Source organism: Pogonomyrmex barbatus, unplaced genomic scaffold (assembly GCF_055798465.1).
Source record: "Pogonomyrmex barbatus isolate J1 unplaced genomic scaffold, ASM5579846v1 scaffold7, whole genome shotgun sequence".
Taxonomy (NCBI): Eukaryota; Metazoa; Arthropoda; class Insecta; order Hymenoptera; family Formicidae; genus Pogonomyrmex; species Pogonomyrmex barbatus.
The window spans coordinates 10,346,411-10,369,245 of NW_028297171.1; the positions used below are offsets into that span (position 1 = coordinate 10,346,411).

The following is a 22,835-nucleotide window of genomic DNA, read 5'->3' on the forward strand; positions in this document are numbered from 1 at the left end:
TGGGACGCATAGCAAAGAACAACAATGAGAGTGACGAATTTATTTTATAAAAACATGTAAACTACATGTGTGAATATATAGACGAATTAAACTTAGGCTAACATATTCTGTCTCAAAAAACATTCCCCTGTGAACGTGCATATCGCACATATCGATGATGATGATTGCAACAGAGGGGTGGTGACGACAGGGTGACTTGGCTCGGTAGCTACTGTCGATTTTTTCCCTTAATTTTCATAGTTACATAATTCGTAAAAATAATTAAATATGTACACAATGTGTAATTATTTCCGCCTCACTCTCTTTCCCTTCGTTGTCTCTCACGTTCGCGTGCCAATTCTGCAGCATAGTCGTATGGCGAGCTTCTCCTAAAATCAAAATGATTATTGTTTACAATATATGAATCAAGACACGAAAAATTGCAAATAATTCAAGCAGTCTCGTACAAATATCTTTGACATAAATTCTCATAAAATTTTATGTGATTTTAATATTATACAATGATTATAACAAGGAAATGTATCCTCTTAAAATCTCCATTCTTATTCCTATCCTTACCTATCCCGATATCGGTCTCTGTCACGATGACGATCCCTGCTCCGGTCTCTATATGATCTATCTCTGCTGCGGCTTCTGTAATCTCTCTGTCTTCTACTTCTGTCACGGCTACTGGATCTTCTATGTCTGTCTCTCTCACGATCCCGTTCGCGAGCTCTTTCCCTATCACGCTCCCGCAATCTCTCACGCTCCCGATCGCGCTCTCTATTTTTATCCTTACGATCCTCGTCGGATCTGAAAATAGATACGTTCGAATGGAAGTATGATATTGGTTGTCCCGATTGCGAGGTTCAATCTATGTGCAAGAGGGATTGTTAATATTTTATTTCCTCGTTAAATTGGCAAATGTATGATAAAAACAATAATTTCCTAATTTCCAAATGAATGACAATATTTCCAAATGAATCTATCCTTGCATCTTCCAACATAAGATAATCATCTTCCTTATTAAACTTGGATTTTACGACTCAAAATATACATAATATTTGAATTTAAATTTAATTATAATTTATGAGATAGTAATTTATGAGATAGCTCTTATATTGAACATTTACAAAAGGATTAATAACGTGATCGTTGTATTCATACCACGTGGACGCACCTGGCACGCCAGTGGCTCATACGTTCGGCCTCGCCCCACTGAGTCTCATTGTCGGGGATGTGTCGCGGTTGTTGATTACGTGATGTTAAATTGCCATTGTCCTTACGACCATCCTTACTGCCATACTTGCCGTGGCTGTTGAGAGTGATTGGCGGTTTAGCATTCCGTGCATTAACCTGTTGTTGTGGAAACCGCTCGGCTAGCCGTAGCTCCAAATCCTTTTGGATCGGTACCGGTATTCGTGGGAACAACGTAGAAAACCACTCGAGTTTGGTGAGGAATTGTTTGAGAATGTCGCCCATTTTCATTACTTGCCCGCCGCCCGCCTTCACATCTAGCTCCTCTTCATCCTCCAAGTAGTCGTTGTACCAGCTGAACAAGTCTGCCGGTGGCTGTGTGTATCTAATTGTAACCGTACCGTGATATATATATATATATATATATATATATATATATATATATATATATAAATAAAATCATAATAGCAACCGGTTTATAGCTTGATTTGAACGATTAGACATCACAAGTCTAGCCTACAGGGTCTGAAAGGATATTCAAGTGACTACTTGCAGCAGCCTTGATTAATATATCCATGCTAAACTATTTGCCCTTTTAACTCTCATGCATGTATGTATATGCATATGCGTGTTCGCGCGCGCGCGCGCGCGCGCGCGTGTGTGTGTGTGTGTGTGTGTGTTGTGTGCGTGTGTGTGTGTACACATGATTACAGTTAAAAAATTAATAAATGTATTGCAATTCATATCTTATATCATCTTCAAGTTTTCAATAAAAAATTTTCATAAAAAAGAAATAAAATATAATTAATCAAGAAGCAAATACAACTAACTTGCAAATAAATACACATCTAATAAATTTTTTCTAAGATCCTGAAAAAAATTTTGTAATAAAATTTTATTCTATACGCATTTAACATGTATTAAAAATGTATTAAAAATATACAAAATTGTAAGATAAAACTCACCTAATGTACATAAATCCTAAGGCGCGTATATAGGGCGAGTCTGGATGATTAATAAGCCCATTCAACTGTTTCCTAGTCAGCCTCAGCGTGAAGAGTTTATACAGTAAGCAATATGCCGTTGAAACAATTCCGCCAGCTCCCACACCTCGCACCTGCATGAACCGCTAAATTTACACCCCCCTCAGTCAGTTATATCACATTCGTGTTATCATACAATATATCAACCGAATACATGCTACTCTGCAATTAAGTGGTGCGGTTAACATTTTGCATCCGACGATAGTAATAGTACCTTCCAAATCGTTCGATTATTGGCAATACTACTATCGTATAAACTTCACAATTTTATGAAAAATTTGTTGCACTGATCATTTTTGTAGCTCAGCTTATAGCTAGTTTTCGCAAAATTAAGTGATTTTTCCTGCGTCATCTTGTAACAAACATTTAGAATTCCTGTTTCTATTTCATATTACACAATCGCGTTATAATTTGACTTCTAATATATAGAGGAACAAAGATAATTTTTTCCGAACATTTAAGAGCCCATTAGCATAGGAGCAGTCTAGACATTTAAATACTGGTTTAAATGCATTAAATAAAAGAAAGAACGAGAGCTCAAAAATTTTAAAAAACTATCTTACAATAATCAAATTTTTCATAATGCATCAAACATACTGCCACATTGAAATCAATGTCAATCACCTTTCATCTCATTACTTTCATCTTAATTTAGTCATAGATTACTGGACTAGTACAATATATGATTGATTTTCTGTGTAAGCAAGTACGTCTATGCAATGTGTCTCATAAGCCTTAGACTTTTAACAAATGCATTAATAAAAGAGAAAGAAAAAGAAATTCAATGTTCTTTGAGAAAACATACTCACGCCTCCACACATGCCAGTTTGGCCTGCAGTCTTTCTGCTACCCTTTTCCCATGGTTCAAGGTGAGAGACCTTGTAATAGATCTCATCAATCACTTCGTGATAAGTTTTGAGCTCATAAAGATTCACTTTAAAATAATGTGACGACTGTATATTTGTAAGAATCAAAGGATTCAAATTCATAGTCCTTTCATTGCCCCATAGTGGCAACACATTTGACTTTTTACCCTCTTTTTGTGCTGGCCTACGTTCTTCATCGCATCCACTTGAGTTATTCCATGGAGATCCTAAGATAAGAAAACTCAGTATATCTTAATGAAATACAACGATCAAGACTTTATGTCCGCATAAATGAATACGTACAAACACCAAAAAGAATAGTTCTATTAACTGACAAATTTTAGAAAACTAATGTTTCATTTTTATCTTATTTTATGCGCATCTGTTCGTCAAGTTCGTTTACAAACATTCGTTTGTAAAAAAATCAAATATTGTCAACAAATGATTAAAATTTAAAATTAATTTTAGCATGACGTAAAGCAATAGTCAAACCGATACGCAAAGCGAGGTTATGTCATCCGAGATCCAAGGATCAACGGCCTTGTTATGAAGGATAGGATATATATAATAATCGAAATTGAAAGTCCTTGACAACATAGAACGCCTGTTTACCCACCATCCGCACCTTCGGCCTCTTGCACTTGCATTTTCAAGCGATTTGTTAAGGAGACTCGCGTGGAGTCTACACATCGGTCAAATAGAGGAAGATCGAACGAATCCGTTCAGTTTCAAAACTGCTTCCTCTGATGAACTCACGAAGAAGATTTTCGATGCGACAGTCTCTCGGAGTATCGCGAAAACTAAACGGTGTAACTTTTATCAGGAACAAAAAGAAAGCGAGAAGTTGCAATACTCTATTACGTATGATGGAATGTGGACAAACGTACACATCCGGTTGTACAATGAAAATTGCGCACGCGCGCGCAATACCATTCTAAGCAAGTTACCAAATTTAAAGATTTGAAATTTCACTATCATACCACTACCACTATCTGCCACTATCTAGAAATTCTCTAGACTATAACCAATCACATATTATGTTAAACGTCAATTTCTTACACATGGGATATCAGCCTTATTGAAAAGTTACACAAATATGACTGCATAGATCCAAGTGTTTTCTGAATTAAGAACGTATTTTTTCTCTCTTCTCAATCTTCGCACATATTTAATAAATCATATTCGTTCAATAAAATAACAATACACAAGTGAGAATTAATTTATATATATATATATATATATATATATTAACAAGTTGTCTAGAATAAATTAGTAATAAATTGTGCAGAAATAAATTTACATACATTTTACTGCAATCTTTGATTTATCTGGTTGTTCCGTAATTTGTCAAGCCAATTGATAATTAAAAGTATCAATTTTTTTTTAGTTTCAACGATGTTGTTTAGCAGAGGCATAAGCGCATTCCGACAGTGTCTGCAGCACAAACTTTTGACAACCAATACCTTCTGTTTTGTTGAATTACAAGGAAATTTCAAAAAAAGCATGTATGAATACAAGCAAACACGTAATTATAGAAATTTCGGTCACACCAGAGGAAAATATCGGTTTCGTCGTGATCTTCCCTTTATAATCTGTATCACTGGTATAGCTATGAGCTTCTTTAACTGGGAACGGTGAGATGATAACATTAATTATAGCTAAATAATATAAATATTAAATTTTGTTTAGTATATCAGTATTATATCTATTCTATTTTACAGTATATTTAAATTGTTAGTACCTAAGGTAGATGCTGCCAGCATCTTAGCGGAAGAGACTCAGAATGATGAAGCTGTAAAAAATATAGAACATGATTTACAAAAAAAAAAGAAGAACAAGAAGCAAAAAATTGGATTTCGTGATAGAAAGGTTTAACAAAGAGTTGCACTATGCCAACATATACATGTTTAATTTTTTCATGATTATCACAAATTTTTATATATTACACAGTATATTATTATATTATTTATATTACAAAAATAATGTTTTTTGTTGTTGAGAAATGGAATACAGTAAATATGCTTATTTTTATAACTTTTTATGGATGAATACATAGAAAAAAGTTAATTGTATAATGAAAGTATTTTCCTTTGCACCGTTAAATTTTACGATTAGTATCAGATTTTACAATTTGATGCTTTGTTTGCGTCAGCATGTATCTGTACAGCAGAACGATGCAGGCTGAAGTATTTTTGCAGATAATAGAGTACGAGAATAGAATTAGAGCATATTCGACACCAGACAAAATTTTTCGTTACTTTGCGACTGTGAAAGTAACTAGTTTAGAAGGTATCGAAGTCTATATGACACCTGATGATTTTCTTCGAGCTATTACGCCTGGCATGCAACAGCCAGATGGTAGGGTTTTCAAAATTTTTATTATTTTGATCACAAAATATAATCAATGATATCTTGTATTTTCACCTATAACTATTAATAACTACTAATCCTACTCTGCTTCGCTCTGCTCTAACTAAAATATTTGCATTATTAAATTCTTATTGAAAATAAATAAAGTAAAACACTTAATTGTCGCGATAATAGACATGAATAACATCATGAATGACAATGATGTTATAAGTTTTATGTTAAAAGTTTAAAAATAATTTTGTATGTATTTAAAACTCGTGATTATCGATTAATTATACGTGTGCGCAGATAATAGAATATGAAAATCGTATGAGACATTATTCAACACCGGACAAAGTGTTTCGTTACTTTGCGACCCTCCAGGTCACAAGCAACGATGTGCATGAAGTATTCATGACACCGGATGACTTTTTAAGATCGATGACACCCGGTGTGAAACAGCCCGATGGTAATTTTGTATTCGCACCTTTTCTCATTTTGTTAAATTGGATATCACGCGTCACAATATTCGAAATTAATTTTGAGATGACTGCATGCTTTGCGACAGCTTCTCTGCATGTGCAGATCAACTAACATTTCCCAAGTTCTAATTTCTTCTGAATCGAATTTTCTGAATCGAATTGGCTCTTTATTCCTTCAATCCTGTAAACTCTAAAAAAATGATCATATGATAGTAATAATTACATCATTTTCAGGTCTTGGATTGGACCAATACAAGCGCTATGATCCAAAGGTATATATTAATTTAATAAAAAATACTAAATAAAATGTTTTCGTAACTGCTTTCTTTTCTATTTAGAATATCCATACTAAGTTAGAATTAGAATTGGACGAAGATAGCATCTTCTACAAACTAGGCAGTGCAGGTCTCATTACTTTCTCTGATTACATCTTTTTATTGACCGTATTATCAAGTAAGTTGTCAAGTAACATGTCATTAATTCTTAATTACAAACAGAAAAATACAATAAGAAATTTATTTGAAATTTGTTAATATGCATTCGTTCAAACGTATCAAATTTTAATTACTTGTTTCAATTATCTATTTTCAGCCTCTAGACGTCATTTTGAAATTGCCTTTAGAATGTTTGATTTTAACGGAGATGGCGATGTTGATTCCGAAGAATTTGGAAAAGTAGCGACGTTAATACGACAGCAAACTAGTATAGGCACTCGACATCGTGATCACGCGACTACAGGAAATACATTTAAGGTTTTAATTATAATGAATATTTATCATAATTGTAAACAATATGTTTAATACTTATTAATCTAAATTATATGCCTAGATAATCGGATTTGAATAACCAACATTTTTTTATTGCAATTTTAGGGAGTGAATTCTGCGTTAACAACATACTTTTTTGGTCCACAAATGAATCAGAAATTAACAATCGAAAAATTCTTGGACTTTCAACAGCAGTTACAACGAGAGATTCTAAGTCTTGAAGTATAGTAATCAATTAGATTCAGATTTGATAATGTAATGTTCAGTCATTAATTCGACATTATACATACGCTTTTGTACATTTTTGCTTAGTTTGAACGACGAAATCCGGATGAATACGGTAATATTACCGAGGTAGATTTTACAGAATTACTCTTGGCTTACGCAGGATATCCAGCGAAAAAGAAGGCAAAAATGTTGAAGAGAGTGAAGAAAGCGTGAGTATAAAAGTATTTAATCTTTTTATCGAAAATGACAGATTTCAGAAATTATTATATAATTAAACATCAATTCGCAGTTTCAAAGAAGATCCGAAAGGAATCAGCAAAGAGGAATATCTCAAATTTTTTCACTTTTTAAACAACATTAATGACGTTGATACAGCCTTGACGTTTTATCATATAGCTGGCGCATCTATCGATCAAGGTATATTATTATCATAATTTATTATAAATAATTATTATCATTCATTAAATTAATCATTACAAATATTTTATTTTTGTAAATCAAATAATAGAGAGATTCTATTATTTGTACTCAAATAATAGAATCATTTCAAATATTAATAATATATTAAATGTAAAAAATAATCATCAATAAAAAGTCTCACAGACATTGCAGTTTTATCGATGTATTATTTATTTATACATAGTTCTCTATATTATATTGCAGCGACGTTGAAACACGTAGCAAAAACTGTAGCACACGTTGATCTAAGTGATCATATTATTCAAGTGGTATATACAATTTTCGATGAGAATAGTAAGTTTGTTTATATCACTAGAAATATTATTTTACGTTAATAGACTGTTAAAAACACTTTAACATTTTTCCTATAACTTCTTTAGAAGTTATAGCACGATAACAATAATCTATCTGAAATGCACATTAAATATAAGAAATATATGTTAAATAAGAAATATATTTTAAATGATTAAATTATTTAGCATCTTTTTTATTTTATAGTGGACGGACAATTGAGCAATCGGGAATTTGTCGCCGTAATGAAGAACCGCGTGCTTCGTGGCTTAGAGAAACCAAAGGATACTGGATTTGTTAAGCTAATTCAATCTATGATAAAGTGTGCAAAAAATAGTAATCTCCTGTCATATGATAAATAATTGAAAGTGTTATTAGATCTGTATTAAATGTTTGCTTGATTAATTGAAATTTATATAGAGAAGTAAATAATATGCAAAATAAAGAATTATAATGTTTAAAATAATTTTATAATTGTCATTTATTATAATGCATATTATTTAAATATTAAATATTATATTATATTAAATATTATATTAAATATTGAGAACTTGGACGTTTCCATCAAAACACATTTTACATTGATGATGTATTACGCTAATATACTTTCACTATTCTATTAAATAGAGCGTATTATTCGAAAAAAAACTCGTAAAGTATAAAGACAATTTCACCTGTTCGGTACTGCGTTCAGTACTCTCGCATTCGTTCAGACGAAGACGCGAGACATTAACGAACAAGACTGCTTATTCATCTCATCATTATAAACATTTAATTAAACTATTAAATATAATAATGCAGACTAAATATAATTTTAATTTGTGTTTGATACACGTTGCAATGATATTACTTGTCACAAATACTATTACGGCCAATTTATTGGATAAACTTTCAGAAATGGCTTTAACAGGCAAATATCGCAAGTATTATGTGTAAATCGTGTGGTTTAATTGTATAACTTGTTTTCCATGTTCTACATATTAATATTTCAATTGTAATTAGATCCACAAGTTGTAAATAAAAAAGAAATGTCAAAACAAGAAAAAGAAGATGTTTTATCAATGGGACAATACTTTCAGTGAGTAAACCTAACTTTTTAATTCATACTTTTTATTTTATCCTAAGCATAATATTATAAATAAAATTTTTAATTTTTTTTATATGATTATGGTCAAACTATAGCTCTAAAGCAAATTTAATATTTATGTAAGATAAAATGATTATATAGATATATTTTGATAAAATTTATATTGATATATATAACGCAGAGATATATTTTCGGAACATTTGGCTCCTCTTAAAATTGAATTTGGTCACGTTTGTGAGAATCCTAGTGAATGGGAACAAAGATTTGAACGAAAAGATTTTGACAACAATCGTTATAGCGGCAAGGTGATTATACATATTTTTTATACAAATCTTATAACATTCTTTTATCATTCAAAGTAATGTCTTGGCTATCTTCTTGCGTTGTTTGAATATGATTTATTTATTGCATTTTAGGTGAAATGGGGTAACAAAAATGGAGAATATGGCGAGCAATATTGGGACTTGAATCATTAATTTTAATGAAGATTAATTATTTAAAAACAAATATTGATGTGTGTGATTTATTTAATAAAAATTCTTTGTTTGAAATTATTTCCATTATTTACTTTAGTAAGACAATTGTGAAATTAAAATTTTAAAAATAAAAGAAAAAAATAAAAAATTCAAGATTATAAATGAAAATGGAATTTTATCTTTTTAAAAAAATTTAACGCAAATTATAAATTAAGGGAGAGATTTTAGAAAGAGAATTCGATATATAACTAAAGAACATGAAACTAGAAGTCCTTGCCATGTGCATCGGTGGTTCAGTGGTAGAATGCTCGCCTGCCACGCGGGCGGCCCGGGTTCGATTCCCGGCCGATGCAAAATTATTTTTGTTCATTTGTACGAATAATTTTTATTCTATATTAACTATATATCTCAAGAAAGTATGGATCATTTTTTTTTTTCAAAAATATATTTTCTACATATTTTTATATCTATAAAATTTTACAAAAAAAATATCTTGCATCGGCCGGGAATCGAACCCGGGCCGCCCGCGTGGCAGGCGAGCATTCTACCACTGAACCACCGATGCTTACGAGAAGGAGTTTTCCTTTACTAGATCACATCGAAAAATATAACTTAAAATTGACAATCGTAATTTCTTTTACGAATCGATAAAATTGATCGTCGTAAGAGTAAAAGAATAATTTGAATAATTCATGCTAAGCAGTCATGATCGCAGACAGATTGGCGGTTTTTCCAACGTCCAGTTCGTATACAAGTATAAAATGCCATTTGGTCTGCGCACGCAGAGGCCGCGATTTACTCGCAAAACGGGTAGACGGTCTCTTGATACGATTTCGCGCGATTGCGTGGCAATTACTCAGGAGCAAATTACAACTCGGCGAAGTCATGAGGAACGCGGCTTTCTCGTTGGTCCACGTTAATTACGCGACAGGTGGAGTAAACGAGCTGGTCCTGCAGGCAGTCGACAAGGCCAGAACCAGAATTCAATCGAGACAGGAGATGATCGGTGGAGTTCGACTGTGGATTTACGAGGCCTTCCGCAATGGCGCCGATCCCTTCGAATTCACCGGATTAGCCAGGGGTGGTCAACAAGTTATTATCACGCGTTATACAATATTGAACGACGACGCGCGTAATAATCGCTTTAACCTTACCAACGGTGAACCGGTCGCTGCTAGTTGACGCGCTTAATGTGTCGGCAGGTGGCTAGACTGAAGAAAAATTACGGAAAGGCGATCGATCTGCTGGTCGAATTGACGTCGTTGCAACGCAATTTCCAGGTTGTCGATCGGTTAATCAAGGCGACGAGACGTCGCGTGAACGCTCTTCGGCACGTCATCATACCGCGGTTAGAGCGAACCCTCGCGTACATCATCACCGAACTCGACGAGTACGAGCGAGAAGAATTTTATCGTCTCAAGAAGATACGGGTACGGAAGACGAAGCGACACAATGGTCAATCCTCTTACAGTCTGACTCGAGATGCAAACATTTTCGACGAGGCTGAGGACCAGGATCTTCTTTTTTAATATTACGATAAAACCGTGACGGAGCGGATATTTGCAACTTTGAGAATGTGCACCGCCTTTTCAAAGCAGCAGCTCATGAATATCGATGCTGTTCTTTACACAGTTTACGCTGATCAATTTTTCACTCTGCTCGAACGAGGAGGGAATGGGAGAGGGGAAGGCGCAGTCACCCTGCGATAAATGCCGAAACTCGAAACAAACGAGGAGAAACTGCGAGAAGGAAGCGCGAGAAACCAGCGAGGGATCGAGAGGGATCTGGGAATGAGAATGCACACATAAGGGAAGGGAAGGCCGAGAGCTGTGGGCCCAATTATACCAAGAAAATACAGCCCATAAAGCCAGCCTGAACCCGAACTGCTGCCAAACATCAGGCTATGATAATGAGAACGTGACTGTTGCTCTTCCCCTTTCCTCCTAATCCCCTTGACGGATCACGTAGGTGTAGCAGCTGTTGAAATGGGAGGAACCTCCTTCTCTCGCGCCAAATTGAAAATTTCAACTCGTCAGACATTTCGCGTCTATCTCTAATAAAACTCCTCGATTGATTTAATTCTCTTATAAGAACGAGTTTTCTTGCTGTTTGAAACGTGCGTTTATTCGATCGTTTAGATTTAAGAAAAGTATTCTCTCTTACTCTTATAAATTATGATTGTTGCGTATGCATAATATACACATATGTAACATTTGATGTATATGCAAAAATAATCTCGCGCCGCGTACCAAACGCGGAGTGATGAAAATCGATCGAGCCAATCGAGTCGATCGCCACACAGAGAAAACACGAACACACGGACACAACGGAAATCCCGACCGGCAGAGATGGGAAGAGGCAGAGAGAAGAAGCCAGAAGGCCCTGTAAAGAAGCGAACAAGCGTGCGAGAGAGAGAGAGAGAGGGGGGGGGGGGATAAACAGACGTCACGCTAGGGCACGATCCTCCATGGGCAAACGTTTAGTCGCACGGAAACCTCGGATGGGTGAGGACAGCCGTTCGATTCGGCCATTGATTTCGCGATTAACTCGCGTTAAGTGCACAATGATCCACCCGAAGGATCGTTGCGATACGGGCGATCGTGATCTTTCGTGATTGTGAGAGAGACGAGACGCGAGGCTTCTATGCGTGAGAACGGGATTACGTCGCGCGGCCGTCTCTTTGTGATTCGTTCGATTCGTTCTTCGTATTCGCGTTCTTGTATTCGAAATTGCGCTCCCGCGTTCGCGTTTGGAACGCCTGCGTGTCGCACCGTTTCGTATCTTACGCATGCTGGATCGTGGCTAATCTTGTTGTTTCGATCATTGTGCCTGCGTGCGCGAATATGTTCAAAAATGGGAATGATTCGCAAATTGTTCCTTTTCTAAAAAGAAACACGAAATAGATATACATATGCGAATGAAAAATTTAAATTTCATCGAGCTTAATTACGATCGTGAAAGACAAGATGACAAGATTGACTCGCCGCGTCGAGATCTGACTGTCGGTTGTTGGAGATTTTGATTAAATTAAAATCAAGACCGAGTCCACTTTGAAGAGAAACGTCAGTTAAATTGATCTCATTTAACGTGCAAGCAAGTTAATTCAATTACTTGTTAAGTCAAGATTGGATTTGACAGTACTTTAAATAAAGCTGTGACAGCACCGTAATTATGAAAAGAGAGTAAGTTCAAAAAATGAATAATAAAATTCAATTTTTATTGATTTAAAACACACCCCTTTTTCAATCAAGTTTCAATTTCTTAATTAACTTTCGATTTTGTTCAATCAGTAAATCTCTGTATCAAGCATTCATTTTTTTTTTATATAAAGTCTTTTTTGTCGTAGAGGTACAAATTAAGATCAAGTTTCTAAAAATTTTTATAAAAGATTGTTATTTATAAATACGCATTTGTCTCTCACTTTTATATACATTCTGCGTTTTATGCTCTTTCAGAGTTGAAAATTGAAATGGTGGGTAGCAGAAAACTTGAAGTAACTTTTACACGATTTATAACGATTCGGAAAGCATCTCTTGCGGAAAATGCGTTGGATTTTATTGTTGACGTTGGTGCGGACGATATGGTGCGCGCACGGCGCCTGCGAGCCGATCAGAATCGAGATGTGCCGTGGTCTCGGTTATAATGTCACTGTCATGCCAAATCTAGTTGGTCACGAGATTCAAGGCGATGCTGATTTTACATTACAAACATTTAGTCCGCTTATACAATATGGGTGCAGGTAAATCTTGCTTTATAACAACTATATTTAATTGCAACAGGATGATCTTTTTCATTCGCAAAAAAGTATACGAGCAACCACTTATATACTTTCTTAACAATACACATCGAAACTCTATGAATAATTTAAAATATAATTAATGATAATAAATGATAATTTTTGAAATATTTGACAATCGATATGAATTTTAGATGTTAATTACATCGCTGTTTTGCATTTGAGATTAATTTTATTTATAACTTGTTGTAGTGCACAATTGCACCTTTTTTTGTGTTCGGTATATGCTCCGATGTGTACCGAAAAAGTTCCCGCACCCATCGGTCCCTGCCGAGGTCTGTGCGAGCAAGTGCGGGCTCGTTGTTTCCCCGTCCTTCAGGGATTCGGATTTCCCTGGCCCGCCGCATTGAATTGCTCCAAATTTCCACCGGAAAACAACCACCAGCACATGTGCATGGAAGGACCAGGTGAACCAGGACCGGCTAATCCTATTCAGGTATATAATGATTCATCCAGGAAATAATTAACAGTGTCATTCGGCTATTGTTCGCATGTAAAATCTTATCATCTGTCCAGGCGGTGAGCACCAGCAACGGACCCTGGGGCTGTTCCTGGTATGCCAAGTCTGGGTTGTACATCTTTCTGAATCGCTCTGGAAGATGTGCCGCCGCTTGCGACGCCGATATTCTCTGGTCTCAAAAAGACAAGAGGATCGCGGAGGCCTGGATGGCCGTATTCGCGACGATATGTCTAGTCTCCGTCGCGATTGCTATCCTGACGCTTTTGAGACCGCGCAAACGGCCTGTGCTGACTACCACTGCAGGTAAGAGTTTTCTGCAAAGTAAAAACGTTTTCACGCGGAATTGTTGGAGAAAAGTCGATATATTATTCTCCGAGTTAATTTAAAACGTTGAACCAAATAATTCAATTTGAATAAATGAAAACTTCGAATATTACCATCTGCACGATTTCTCCATATGCCATTTTTCTCTCTTGATCGGATTTAATTTGTCAAAGATACGAATTACTTTCAATGATAAAAGCAATATTTGTTTACAGAACGTGCAATAGTCTTCTTGACGATCTGTCACGCTGCCGTTGCAATTGGCTACGTGATTCGATTGGCTGCCGGCCGGCTAAATGTCGCGTGCACTCCCGCGATTCCGATACACCCGCAGGATCAAGTTGTCTTGGCCCAGCAGCAACAGCAACAACAGCAGCAACAACAGCAACAGTACCTAACGCAAGACGGTCTAGCTAATCCTTATTGCGCCGCTGTTTTTTTGCTACTCTATTATTTCGGATACGCTGCAATCGTTTGGTAAGTCTACATTTCTTTGCATCATCTTGAAATGATAAATGACTGCCGTTTGGCTGGCGAATATATTCTTCCGAAATCTTTTAATTTATCGTGTATTTATGAATTGAACAACGGAGAATGCAAAACTAACGAGAAGCTTTGTTTATTGCTATTATTAGATTTTAATTACGTACAGATGCGAGAACCGAATGATACTCTCATAACGCGTTTCAAAGTTGTCGGTTGTTGAGAGCGCGTTGTTGCACTCGCCTTGCTACGACGAGACTGCATCGTCCGAGGTAGGGATAACAATCTGGCAACAGTGTTGACTCCCCTCGTGCCGCTAACGAGCCTCTGACTCCCATCTCGTCCCATCCCATCTCATCCCGTTTATACTGAGAGGCTCATCTTAACGCATCTAACGGGTGGTATAAGCAAAAAATTGTCCATCAGCCTGTGTTTCGATAATGCATGAATGCAATGTTACGTCGCATTGTAAAAAATAAATTCTACCGTTGCAAGTTTCAGCGTATCGTATAAAAAATATTTTTTTAATGTGATATAAAAAAATGTATGTTAGAATAAAGATTTTGGAACTTTACGATGTGCAAGGAAAGACATTGCAATTTTGAAATTTCAGCGTTTCTATTGGGAAGAGAAAACTTTGTAAATTCTTGTATCTTTTTCCATCTTTTAGTATCTATGAACAGGATTTTAGGATCATTAGATATTTCAATATCCAAGTTACATATAATGCTGCTCACCGTCTGAAAATTTTTAGGTTTATTTATCTTTCGGAATCTTTAATATCTTTCAATACCTTCGCATTCAAAGGCCTTTCGGTTGTCGGATAAACAAGAGTCACCCGATATATGAGGTGGGTCGAGAGGAACCTTGTTGCCAGATATGCATGGAGTCAATGGCATTCCATCTTAGAGAAAGCAAGCTGCTTGAGAAGAAGAAAGAAAGCGCAAGAAGAGCAGAACGGGAGAAAGAGAGAAAGACGGGAAGATGGGAGACGGACGAAGAGTGACGCTTCGAACCAAAGAACAAGATGATGCACAATATATGGATACAATTTGTGGTTGCGATTGTGCAAATGGGTTTCGCAAAGTCGATCGTCTTGTCATGGGCTTTCAAATTTATGAACATTTAAATGTAAATCCAACCATATAAATCTTGAAAGTTTATTTCCCATGTTTCTTAATCTTGATTGGCTTCAGATTCGCATAATTTATCAGTTTAGCAGTCTCAACGCGTATTCTTTTCGGTTCAGGATTTTACAGTTGAAAAGTGTTAAATTCCATACGAGGAATCGGTACGATATGGGTTAAAACCCGATCACGAAGAAGCCCAGCCCTGAACTCAAAGCTCGAATACTTTTGCGCATCGTGGTATAGCGAACTCTAAAGCGTATGGCCATAATTTACATCGAAAGAGCCGATAAACATCGCGCCCTACGGACACGAAACCACGAAGCTGCGCGCACCATGGACCCACTAAGGCCCTGCAGTCCTAGCCATGCATTGTCCTGTCTCGCCACTTCCACTTCATTCTTCTTTCCACCTTATTCCCACAATATGTGTCAAGCTTATGTGAAAAGCGACAATTTTTAAGTCCAGATTTTTAGACAGCTTAGACGGAAACGAGAAATTATAATTCGGTCTCGTCAAGTTTTTAAATTCGAACTCTACTTTTATTACAACTGCGCCGAGAATTCGTGTTTTAATAACAAATTTTTTACTTTTATTTACATTTGTTCTGTCTGTTTGTTCTGATCGTGATAATTGTAAAAATCAATTGCTAACAACATGTTTCGTTAAAATTGAAAAGTCAAAGTATACTCAGGCACATACAGAGATTCACATATTCTTACATCAAAAATAAGCGATGACTCCGCTCACTCTCTGTTAAATTCTCTCTCGTTCTCGAATCGATAATAGGCAGTGCTACGCCATTGACAGCGAAGATCGTACGACCCCATGGTGGTAGGTAATCCGGCAGTTTCGTGTTTCCGTTTCTCTCTTTTCTCTCCCTCCTTCGTTCGTCTTCTCCGCTCCCCTGCTCCAAGAGTTTGACGGCCGTCTCAGAAACGAGGGAAAAAGGACAAGTCGAAAGAAGGGCTCGAGGAAAGAGCTGATCCATCATCTCTCTCGATGCCCAGCCCGGGCTTCAAGCTTAAGAACCCGGATCCGAGAATTTCTCGATAATTCATCCGAGATAAGAGCTTCACCGGGCGGCCACTACGCGCCAGTGAGGAACGCGACGGGGCCATCGAGGGCCCGATAACGAGTCGCCGATGTTGTCATCTAGCGTATTCATCTTGTCTTCTGAGAGAGTTGGAACAACATCCTGTCCACTTTTTAGAATATCGACACGTAATTTTGATTGATTCTAATTTTATAATTGATATTGTGAAGTTTACTTTAATTCTATTCCATTTATAATTCAAATTGAAATTTAGAAACACAACTTTCTACAATTTCATCTTTTTTCTTTTCTTTTCTTTTCTTTTCTTTTTTTTTCTTTTTTTTTTTTTTTACGGAGCACACAAAAATTAAATAAAAAATTTTATCGTGAATTATACACCGATTAAAGATGGCTTAGGGTATGAAATTGACTTGGAGAGTCGTATATCTCATAAAACATACAATTTATTGATTTCTATTGTGTGCGAAAAGAGCTTACGGAGAATCGTTTGGTATCATCAATAAAACAACGAAATTTTTCATAATTGCGAAATATACGTTTGGTCCGATTATAGAAACCATCGCGTATATAAGTAAGTTCTCGTATGTGAGAGTGAACGACCATCGACGTTGGAGTCAACTTTTCCGAATTCATCATGAGAAAAGAGCGAGTGAATCTCGAAGAGGAGGAGAAAAAGACGATGATGAAGCCGAGTGGGAACGGGGGGAGGAGAGAAGCATCGTCGTGTACAGGAATCCCGCGGGGTATATAATCAGCGAGATGAGATGAGAGGGGTACTAGCTACCTCTTGTTTGTTTTGTTAGTTAGCGAGTCGTTAGGTTGTTCTCTCTCTCTCTCTCTCTCTCTCTCTCTCTCTCTCTCTCTCTCTCCTCCTTGCCCTCCTCCCGCGTTCGAGTCCAAGTTGCACGGAAACTGCGAGCGGTCGACCACCCAGCCGTGTAGCAGCGGTTACGAGGAGAAAGAAGACTCTCATGTGCCACGATTAATCGGCCTTATTACGCATACGATCTTTGACTTGAGATTGAACTCGTTACTCCTTATTAATTGTGTCGCTAGGCTGAGAAATGAATCCAGTGTGGATTCATTTTTTTTTTTATATTATTTACTACATACACATTTGTCCGTTTTTTTTCCGACTTATTGATTCTCATCGAACGTCTAACTATGTCCATTCGATTCGATCTTGTCCATGTGGTTCGAGAAGCGAGTGCATTCTACAAGGTGTTAACGTCCCTTTAGATTTTTTTTTCCTTTCGCTTTTTATCGACGTTCCACGAGCGCAATCGCGTCGTGTGCACCGCGTCACTCCATTCATCACCGCGCGACCGGAATTCATCGGGCGAGTTTTTGCTTTTCCGACGCGATAAATTCGAAAGGGAATTAACGAATCTACCGAATCTTTTCGCTCGTTCGCTCTAATCCAATCCTTCCGCGTGTTCTACAAACTTCAGACTCTCTGTCGCTTTACCTATCGCAATCTTTCGATGAATTTTGATGAAGATATTCTCGTCTAAACACACCTTTCTCGCTTCGCATCTTTTGTAAGGGGGAGCGATAATATCTGAGAAATCGCTTATACAAAAAAATACATTTATTAGAAAAAGCGTTATTCTCTTGTTATTCTCTTTGTTAAATTCTCCAACGTGTTATGACAAAGGTGCGAGAACTACCTGTTGATAGGTCTGTAGATCGTGTAGATGCGCGCCAAGAGAGACACGACTACCGTTGTTCACTCGGTAAATACTAGCGCGGCAAACACTCGAGAAAGTTGACTGCCTTACTTGGCAGTCTTCGGTAACCCGTACAAGGTTCAACGTAAAAAAAAAAAAAAAAAAAAAAAAACTTAGACATCTCTTTTTACATGTCTCTACGTCTCAAATAAATTTCCAATATTTCATTCACCGTTTGTTAATATCACGTTTTAAATGTTGTCGCTAATTCTCTGAAATAATGACTCTAGGATTACGTTTACGCGTAAGGAGAATGACAGCTTTCGCACGCCAAGTCTCAGTATGACGCATAAATATCCGCGATAAGGATTAGTTGGAGAGCAGCTCACGCTGAGAACCGTTTCGGGACCTCTGGAACGAACAATGGTCCAGCGGTGTGCGTGCCGGTCTCTCCACTGGTTTCCACTCGTCTCGCGTGAGACAGAACGCGCCTTTCTTCGTCCTCTCAGCAGCGACGTGCACACGCACGTGCAACTGTGCGCCACGCTGCGCCACGCCGCATGTAATCCGTTCTCCCCGTTCAACCAGTCCGTCGAAAGAGCGGTTGCGGTGAAAAGCCGACTAATTAATCACGCGAGTCTCTCTCTCGCTCGCTCCCTCCCTCCCTCCCTCCCTCCCTCCCTCCCTCCCTCCCTCCCTCCCTCCCTCCCTCCCTCCCTCCCTTTCTCCCTTCGACAAGATCGAAAAGCAGCGCGAACAGGTCAAACGAGGCGCAAACACTTACTCGCCCGCCTCACTCCATCTCGCTCTGATGCTCGTTCTACCGCTTAACCACCCTCTCGACTCTTCGCGTTTCTTCCTCTTTTATTTATTCGAGCTGCAAGCTTCCTCAGAGGGCCGTACAATCGACTCGAAAAAGCTCCTCGATCCGCGATCGAGATTTGATCGAGACTACATATATAAAGCAGGGACTTTCGTCCCTTTACATTCCACGATTTTTGTATCCCTACCAATTGTAACGTATCCATTCTATATTTTAATGTTCAAAATTATGGCCGTTTAAAGGCCCAAAATCGTCTCGAATCATTCCCGCGCGCGAGTAACGTATAGAATCTCATCGTTTGCTATTCGATACGATTTGAATCGCAGGTGGGTCGCGATATGCGCGTGGTGGTGCATAATGGCCAGAAAATGGACGAGGACGGCTGGCAACTACAAGGAGGATAGTTTTGGACCACAACAGGGATTCTCAACCATCGCCGCCGTCGCTGCCTGGGGTCTCCCCGCCGCGCACACCATCGCCGTGCTGGTCACAAGGGATGTCGACGCCGACGAGTTGACCGGTAGGTAGTCTTGTCGCAGGTCTAATTCCACCATAAGAGAATTTTACATAATCGCAAATCGGCGACACACTTTTGCATTTTCCGCATTTTCACGCTCGTCGTTGACGCTGGATGGATTCACAAGAGTTTTTAGCCTGCGAAATGGGCCAAAATGGCGTGCGATATTAAAACTCGCGTTGGTCAGTCTCTAAGAAGAATGCCCGAAGCGGTTTTACGGCCACGCCTCGTTATACCGTTTGTTTTATGAGGTTGCACCATTGGCGTAGTTGGAATCCGCGGGATTCACGTCCTATTCTAGTCTGTGATAATTGTTTTTTTTATCCCCACTCGTCTGCCCATCTCCCTCTATACCTACCTTTATCTCTTCTTGCATCCTTTACCTTCCTTCCATCTATCTTAATTCCAGAGTGGTCCAGAGTTGAGGCTATTTTATGCTAATACGTACCGCTCTCTCGTGTTTATGTTCTCGATAAGTTATGCTCGAGAACGACCAGTCGAGATTAGCATCTTTGAATTAAACGACCGGTTCGGAGCGTAGCGATACAACCTTCGATTATTCGCGTATAATCATTATATTTACTCTTCGATGTGTAAATACGGACAAATAAATATGCGGGATCCTGTGAATTAAAATATAACAATCTTACTTTTATTAAATATTATTTTTTATTCATTTAGCTTATTTTATACGATGGTCGAAATTTTTCACAATCATTTCGCGCAATGTTATATCGCGGGGTATGGGTTCCTCGCGGTATGGTATATCGACTTTTGCTCCAATCGTGGAGAGTAGAAAAAAAATCAAACTATGTCGAGCCAGAATTAATTCGTGAATCGCGGAAGAAATGTCAGCGATGCGCTCCACCGTCAGTACGTTGGACTGCCGCGACCGCATTCTCTCTCGCGAAATAAAAACTTGGCTGGCACGTGGCAGAAGAAGAATCATTCTTTATCTACGAAAGTTTGCGAGACGATGTTGCTTGCTGAATCTGCATATTCCCGTATATATGCAATCCCATAGTCAATTTGCCGATGGCGGTATTTCGAATTATGGAGCTTTACCGCGCGTAAACATAAAGAAACGAGCCTGGTTAGTCGAGTTCCTTTCTCCATCTCTCTTCTAACGCGGGTGACATTCAATGCAAATACCTTCAAACTTGCCATGCAACTTGTCACTGTCCACCGATAGTTGGGCCAGAAGTTAGTTTAAGGCTCGAAACTCTGGCTTCTCATGCGTGTGCATAAGAAATTTTAGTTAGATTCCTCTCCTTATTACCGCTCTTACATAGCTATCAAACGATACGATCCTTTCGTACCGTTTGATAATATCATACGACAAATAACGAGAGCCTCCCATCGGGTCTCAAGGTAATGTCCTTTCCCTTTGATTTCCATGTACATGTAAATATTTTAGAAAACGTTTCGCAACGTGGTGTCCATTTTCTGTTGCAGCGAGTTGTTTCGTCGGTCAGCAAAACGCGCATTCTCTGCTCGTATTAGTGTTGGCGCCTCAATTCGTCTACTTGTCGTTCGGCGCAACGTTCCTTTTGGTTGGCTTGGCGACGTTGATGTTACCGCGACGCCCTGCGGTGACGCCGACGTCGACGTCAATGTCAACATCAACGTCAACGTCAACGTCAACGTCAACGTCAACGTCGACGTCGTCGTCGTCCTCGTCGGCGGCAACGACGACAGCGGCAGTCTTAACGGCGTTAACGGCGTCCCATGTGAATCCGCTGATGCGTCCGCAGCGGGAGATAGCCGGCAAATCGTCCCCGGCCGAAATCCAACGGCGGCAAAAGCAGCTGTTGATTCGCGTCGGAGTATTCGGCTGCCTTTACGCCGCCCTGATCATTTGTCTCACCAGCACGACTTTCTACGAATGGTGGGGCAGAGAGACGTGGCTTCGGGCACCAGAACCGTCCACGGCGCCGCGCGTACCCGCTCGGCCTTTCCTGCAGCTCTTCGTCCTGCGACTGGTAGTGACCCTCGGCGCCGGTATCATAGCCGCCGCGTGGATCTGGTGGCCGGAAGTAACGAGCATATGCCGCAAGCTGCCGCATTGTAAGCAACCACCGCACAAATGCCATCCGGTGCCCGTCGTGCACTGTTACAACGCTGCCACCGCCAGCAATCCCATACCTCACCAGATTCATCATCTCGGTCACCTGACGCCGCCGTCGCAGCATCCCCTGCTGCATCAACACGCGACGATAGCGAATTCGCAGATGCCACATAGAAACCATAAGAAACATCGAAAACACCGAAAGTATCATCATTCCGGTAGCGAAACGCAAGTTTAATCGCATAAATACGCATTCGTATATTTGCGCGTACACCCTATTCGTCCCGAGTGCCTTATACATGTATTTTGTATGTATTTTGTATGATACAGGAGCGTAGTCTGATCTTATATTTAAAATTATTTTTTTCTATTCTTGGATCTTAAGTGATGATAAAATTCCATCCAGTCAACGATAGCATCCGAGATTCCGAGTATTTCAAATAATCTCAGATGTAATCGGATTATAAATATCGCTCACAGATACGCTTAGAAATTACACGAATGTAACATATCCTTGTTTTTTAACTTCTCTTTCATACATGCACGACAAATCATCCATTTTAAGTTATTGTTCGTTAATCTATCATTTTTTTCATAGTTATAACATATAAATTTAATAACATTTCTTTTTCTTTGATTTAGATAGGATTGTGTACTTTCCATAAAAATTATAGAATAGAATTCTTGTTGTCTTTCGAACATTAAACTTAAATCGCGTCATTAAATTAGTATCTCGCCTTCGTTCTCGTATTGGAAGATTTATGTACTTTATATTATTACATTGCCGTGATGTAGTGCGTCTCAATGCATCTTCTGTGTACGCCATAGTAAATTTATCCGCCCAAATATTTGTAGAACGAGAGAACGGGGGAGGTGCTAAATTTAAACCTCGAAAAATCATGGAAGCTAGTAGCCGGAAAGGAATAATGCGTTTGTTTCGATCTCTACTCTTCTATTTGTGCAACATCGTGTAGACGCATAATGTACATAAAATACCGCGTATATACAACTGTAAAGTAATCGCATCTTGATTCTGTGATGTATAATTTCTAGCGGTGCGATTTTTACATACAATTTATTCATTGCTAGAAAATAAATTTTACTCTACATAAAGTACATCGAGCTTCTTCCATTATTAATATACTTCCTCGTAAAATTTTATATAAAAAAGTAAATGTGAGAATAAACGTATTTAGTGTTAAGATAACAAATTATTTAAACTGTACTGATAATACGATACATAATAAAGATTATATTAAAATTGTGTGTGTGTGTGTGTGTGTGTG

General features: G+C 38.1%; 5 protein-coding genes, 2 long non-coding RNA genes and 2 other non-coding genes across 14 annotated transcripts; 5 read left to right on the forward strand and 4 right to left on the reverse strand.

Moving 5' to 3' along the window:
• Positions 1 to 25: 25 nt before the first annotated feature.
• On the reverse strand, positions 26 to 3,991 carry LOC105432682 (pre-mRNA-splicing factor 38B). Of its 2 annotated transcripts, none has more exons than XM_089082935.1 (6): positions 3,702 to 3,991; positions 3,029 to 3,312; positions 2,142 to 2,305; positions 1,160 to 1,561; positions 559 to 792; positions 26 to 368 (listed from the first exon to the last, which is right to left on the reverse strand). In XM_089082935.1, the coding sequence occupies exons 1-6, from the start codon at positions 3,730 to 3,732 to the stop codon at positions 296 to 298; spliced, it is 1,188 nt and encodes a 395-aa protein (XP_088939061.1). In that variant the 5' UTR covers positions 3,733 to 3,991; the 3' UTR covers positions 26 to 295. The 2 variants fall into 2 exon arrangements, with proteins under 2 accessions (XP_088939061.1, XP_088939062.1); XM_089082936.1 differs by having other exon boundaries at positions 2,142 to 2,293; positions 3,702 to 3,990.
• Positions 3,992 to 4,134: 143 nt separating this feature from the next.
• MICU1 (Mitochondrial calcium uptake 1) lies at positions 4,135 to 8,127 on the forward strand. Of its 5 annotated transcripts, none has more exons than XM_011647602.3 (12): positions 4,135 to 4,293; positions 4,473 to 4,719; positions 4,807 to 4,954; positions 5,284 to 5,443; positions 6,151 to 6,188; positions 6,255 to 6,369; positions 6,508 to 6,668; positions 6,789 to 6,905; positions 6,996 to 7,120; positions 7,201 to 7,328; positions 7,575 to 7,664; positions 7,869 to 8,127. In XM_011647602.3, the coding sequence occupies exons 2-12, from the start codon at positions 4,481 to 4,483 to the stop codon at positions 8,021 to 8,023; spliced, it is 1,476 nt and encodes a 491-aa protein (XP_011645904.1). In that variant the 5' UTR covers positions 4,135 to 4,293; positions 4,473 to 4,480; the 3' UTR covers positions 8,024 to 8,127. The 5 variants fall into 5 exon arrangements, with proteins under 5 accessions (XP_011645904.1, XP_088939059.1, XP_011645903.1 ...); XM_089082933.1 differs by having other exon boundaries at positions 6,270 to 6,369; XM_011647601.3 differs by lacking the exon at positions 5,284 to 5,443 and adding an exon at positions 5,744 to 5,903.
• Positions 8,128 to 8,270: 143 nt separating this feature from the next.
• Positions 8,271 to 9,577, forward strand: LOC105432680 (uncharacterized). Its single transcript, XM_011647600.2, has 4 exons — positions 8,271 to 8,571; positions 8,664 to 8,739; positions 8,930 to 9,053; positions 9,165 to 9,577. The coding sequence occupies exons 1-4, from the start codon at positions 8,457 to 8,459 to the stop codon at positions 9,222 to 9,224; spliced, it is 375 nt and encodes a 124-aa protein (XP_011645902.2). The 5' UTR covers positions 8,271 to 8,456; the 3' UTR covers positions 9,225 to 9,577.
• Positions 9,507 to 9,577, forward strand: TRNAG-GCC (transfer RNA glycine (anticodon GCC)). Its single transcript has one exon. It is a non-coding gene; the product is annotated as a tRNA-Gly (tRNA).
• Positions 9,578 to 9,718: 141 nt separating this feature from the next.
• On the reverse strand, positions 9,719 to 9,789 carry TRNAG-GCC (transfer RNA glycine (anticodon GCC)). Its single transcript has one exon. It is a non-coding gene; the product is annotated as a tRNA-Gly (tRNA).
• LOC148934994 (uncharacterized) lies at positions 9,719 to 10,568 on the reverse strand. The gene is made up of 2 exons (XR_016140795.1): positions 10,379 to 10,568; positions 9,719 to 10,279 (listed from the first exon to the last, which is right to left on the reverse strand). It is a non-coding gene; the product is annotated as an uncharacterized LOC148934994 (long non-coding RNA).
• Positions 9,930 to 11,663, forward strand: LOC105432749 (V-type proton ATPase subunit D-like). Its single transcript, XM_089082951.1, has 2 exons — positions 9,930 to 10,316; positions 10,427 to 11,663. Exons 1-2 carry the CDS (start codon positions 9,930 to 9,932, stop codon positions 10,751 to 10,753), a joined length of 714 nt encoding a protein of 237 aa, XP_088939077.1. The 3' UTR covers positions 10,754 to 11,663.
• A 1,103-nt stretch (positions 11,664 to 12,766) lies between these two features.
• LOC105432676 (frizzled-4) lies at positions 12,767 to 22,665 on the forward strand. Its single transcript, XM_025219729.2, has 6 exons — positions 12,767 to 12,963; positions 13,213 to 13,456; positions 13,537 to 13,783; positions 14,020 to 14,281; positions 19,291 to 19,484; positions 20,937 to 22,665. The coding sequence occupies exons 1-6, from the start codon at positions 12,767 to 12,769 to the stop codon at positions 21,785 to 21,787; spliced, it is 1,995 nt and encodes a 664-aa protein (XP_025075514.2). The 3' UTR covers positions 21,788 to 22,665.
• Positions 13,653 to 14,641, reverse strand: LOC105432678 (uncharacterized). Its single transcript, XR_968416.2, has 3 exons — positions 14,455 to 14,641; positions 13,918 to 14,198; positions 13,653 to 13,794 (listed from the first exon to the last, which is right to left on the reverse strand). It is a non-coding gene; the product is annotated as an uncharacterized LOC105432678 (long non-coding RNA).
• Positions 22,666 to 22,835: the final 170 nt, after the last annotated feature.

Coding starts and splice junctions, on each gene's coding strand:
- LOC105432749 (XM_089082951.1), top strand. CDS start 9,930: ATGATCGCAGACAGATTGGCGGTTTTTCCAACGTCCAGTTCGTATACA. Junction 10,317..10,426: donor TAGCCAGGGGTGGTCAACAA/GTTATTATCACG, acceptor ATGTGTCGGCAG/GTGGCTAGACTGAAGAAAAA.
- LOC105432682 (XM_089082935.1), bottom strand. CDS start 3,732: ATGCAAGTGCAAGAGGCCGAAGGTGCGGATG. Junction 3,313..3,701: donor AGAGGCCGAAGGTGCGGATG/GTGGGTAAACAG, acceptor TTCTTATCTTAG/GATCTCCATGGAATAACTCA. Junction 793..1,159: donor ATGAGCCACTGGCGTGCCAG/GTGCGTCCACGT, acceptor ATCTATTTTCAG/ATCCGACGAGGATCGTAAGG.
- LOC105432680 (XM_011647600.2), top strand. CDS start 8,457: ATGCAGACTAAATATAATTTTAATTTGTGTTTGATACACGTTGCAATG. Junction 8,572..8,663: donor TTCAGAAATGGCTTTAACAG/GCAAATATCGCA, acceptor AATTGTAATTAG/ATCCACAAGTTGTAAATAAA. Junction 8,740..8,929: donor TCAATGGGACAATACTTTCA/GTGAGTAAACCT, acceptor TATATAACGCAG/AGATATATTTTCGGAACATT.
- MICU1 (XM_011647602.3), top strand. CDS start 4,481: ATGTTGTTTAGCAGAGGCATAAGCGCATTCCGACAGTGTCTGCAGCAC. Junction 4,720..4,806: donor AGCTTCTTTAACTGGGAACG/GTGAGATGATAA, acceptor TCTATTTTACAG/TATATTTAAATTGTTAGTAC. Junction 7,121..7,200: donor TTGAAGAGAGTGAAGAAAGC/GTGAGTATAAAA, acceptor ATCAATTCGCAG/TTTCAAAGAAGATCCGAAAG.
- LOC105432676 (XM_025219729.2), top strand. CDS start 12,767: ATGCGTTGGATTTTATTGTTGACGTTGGTGCGGACGATATGGTGCGCG. Junction 13,457..13,536: donor GACCGGCTAATCCTATTCAG/GTATATAATGAT, acceptor TCATCTGTCCAG/GCGGTGAGCACCAGCAACGG. Junction 13,784..14,019: donor TGTGCTGACTACCACTGCAG/GTAAGAGTTTTC, acceptor ATTTGTTTACAG/AACGTGCAATAGTCTTCTTG.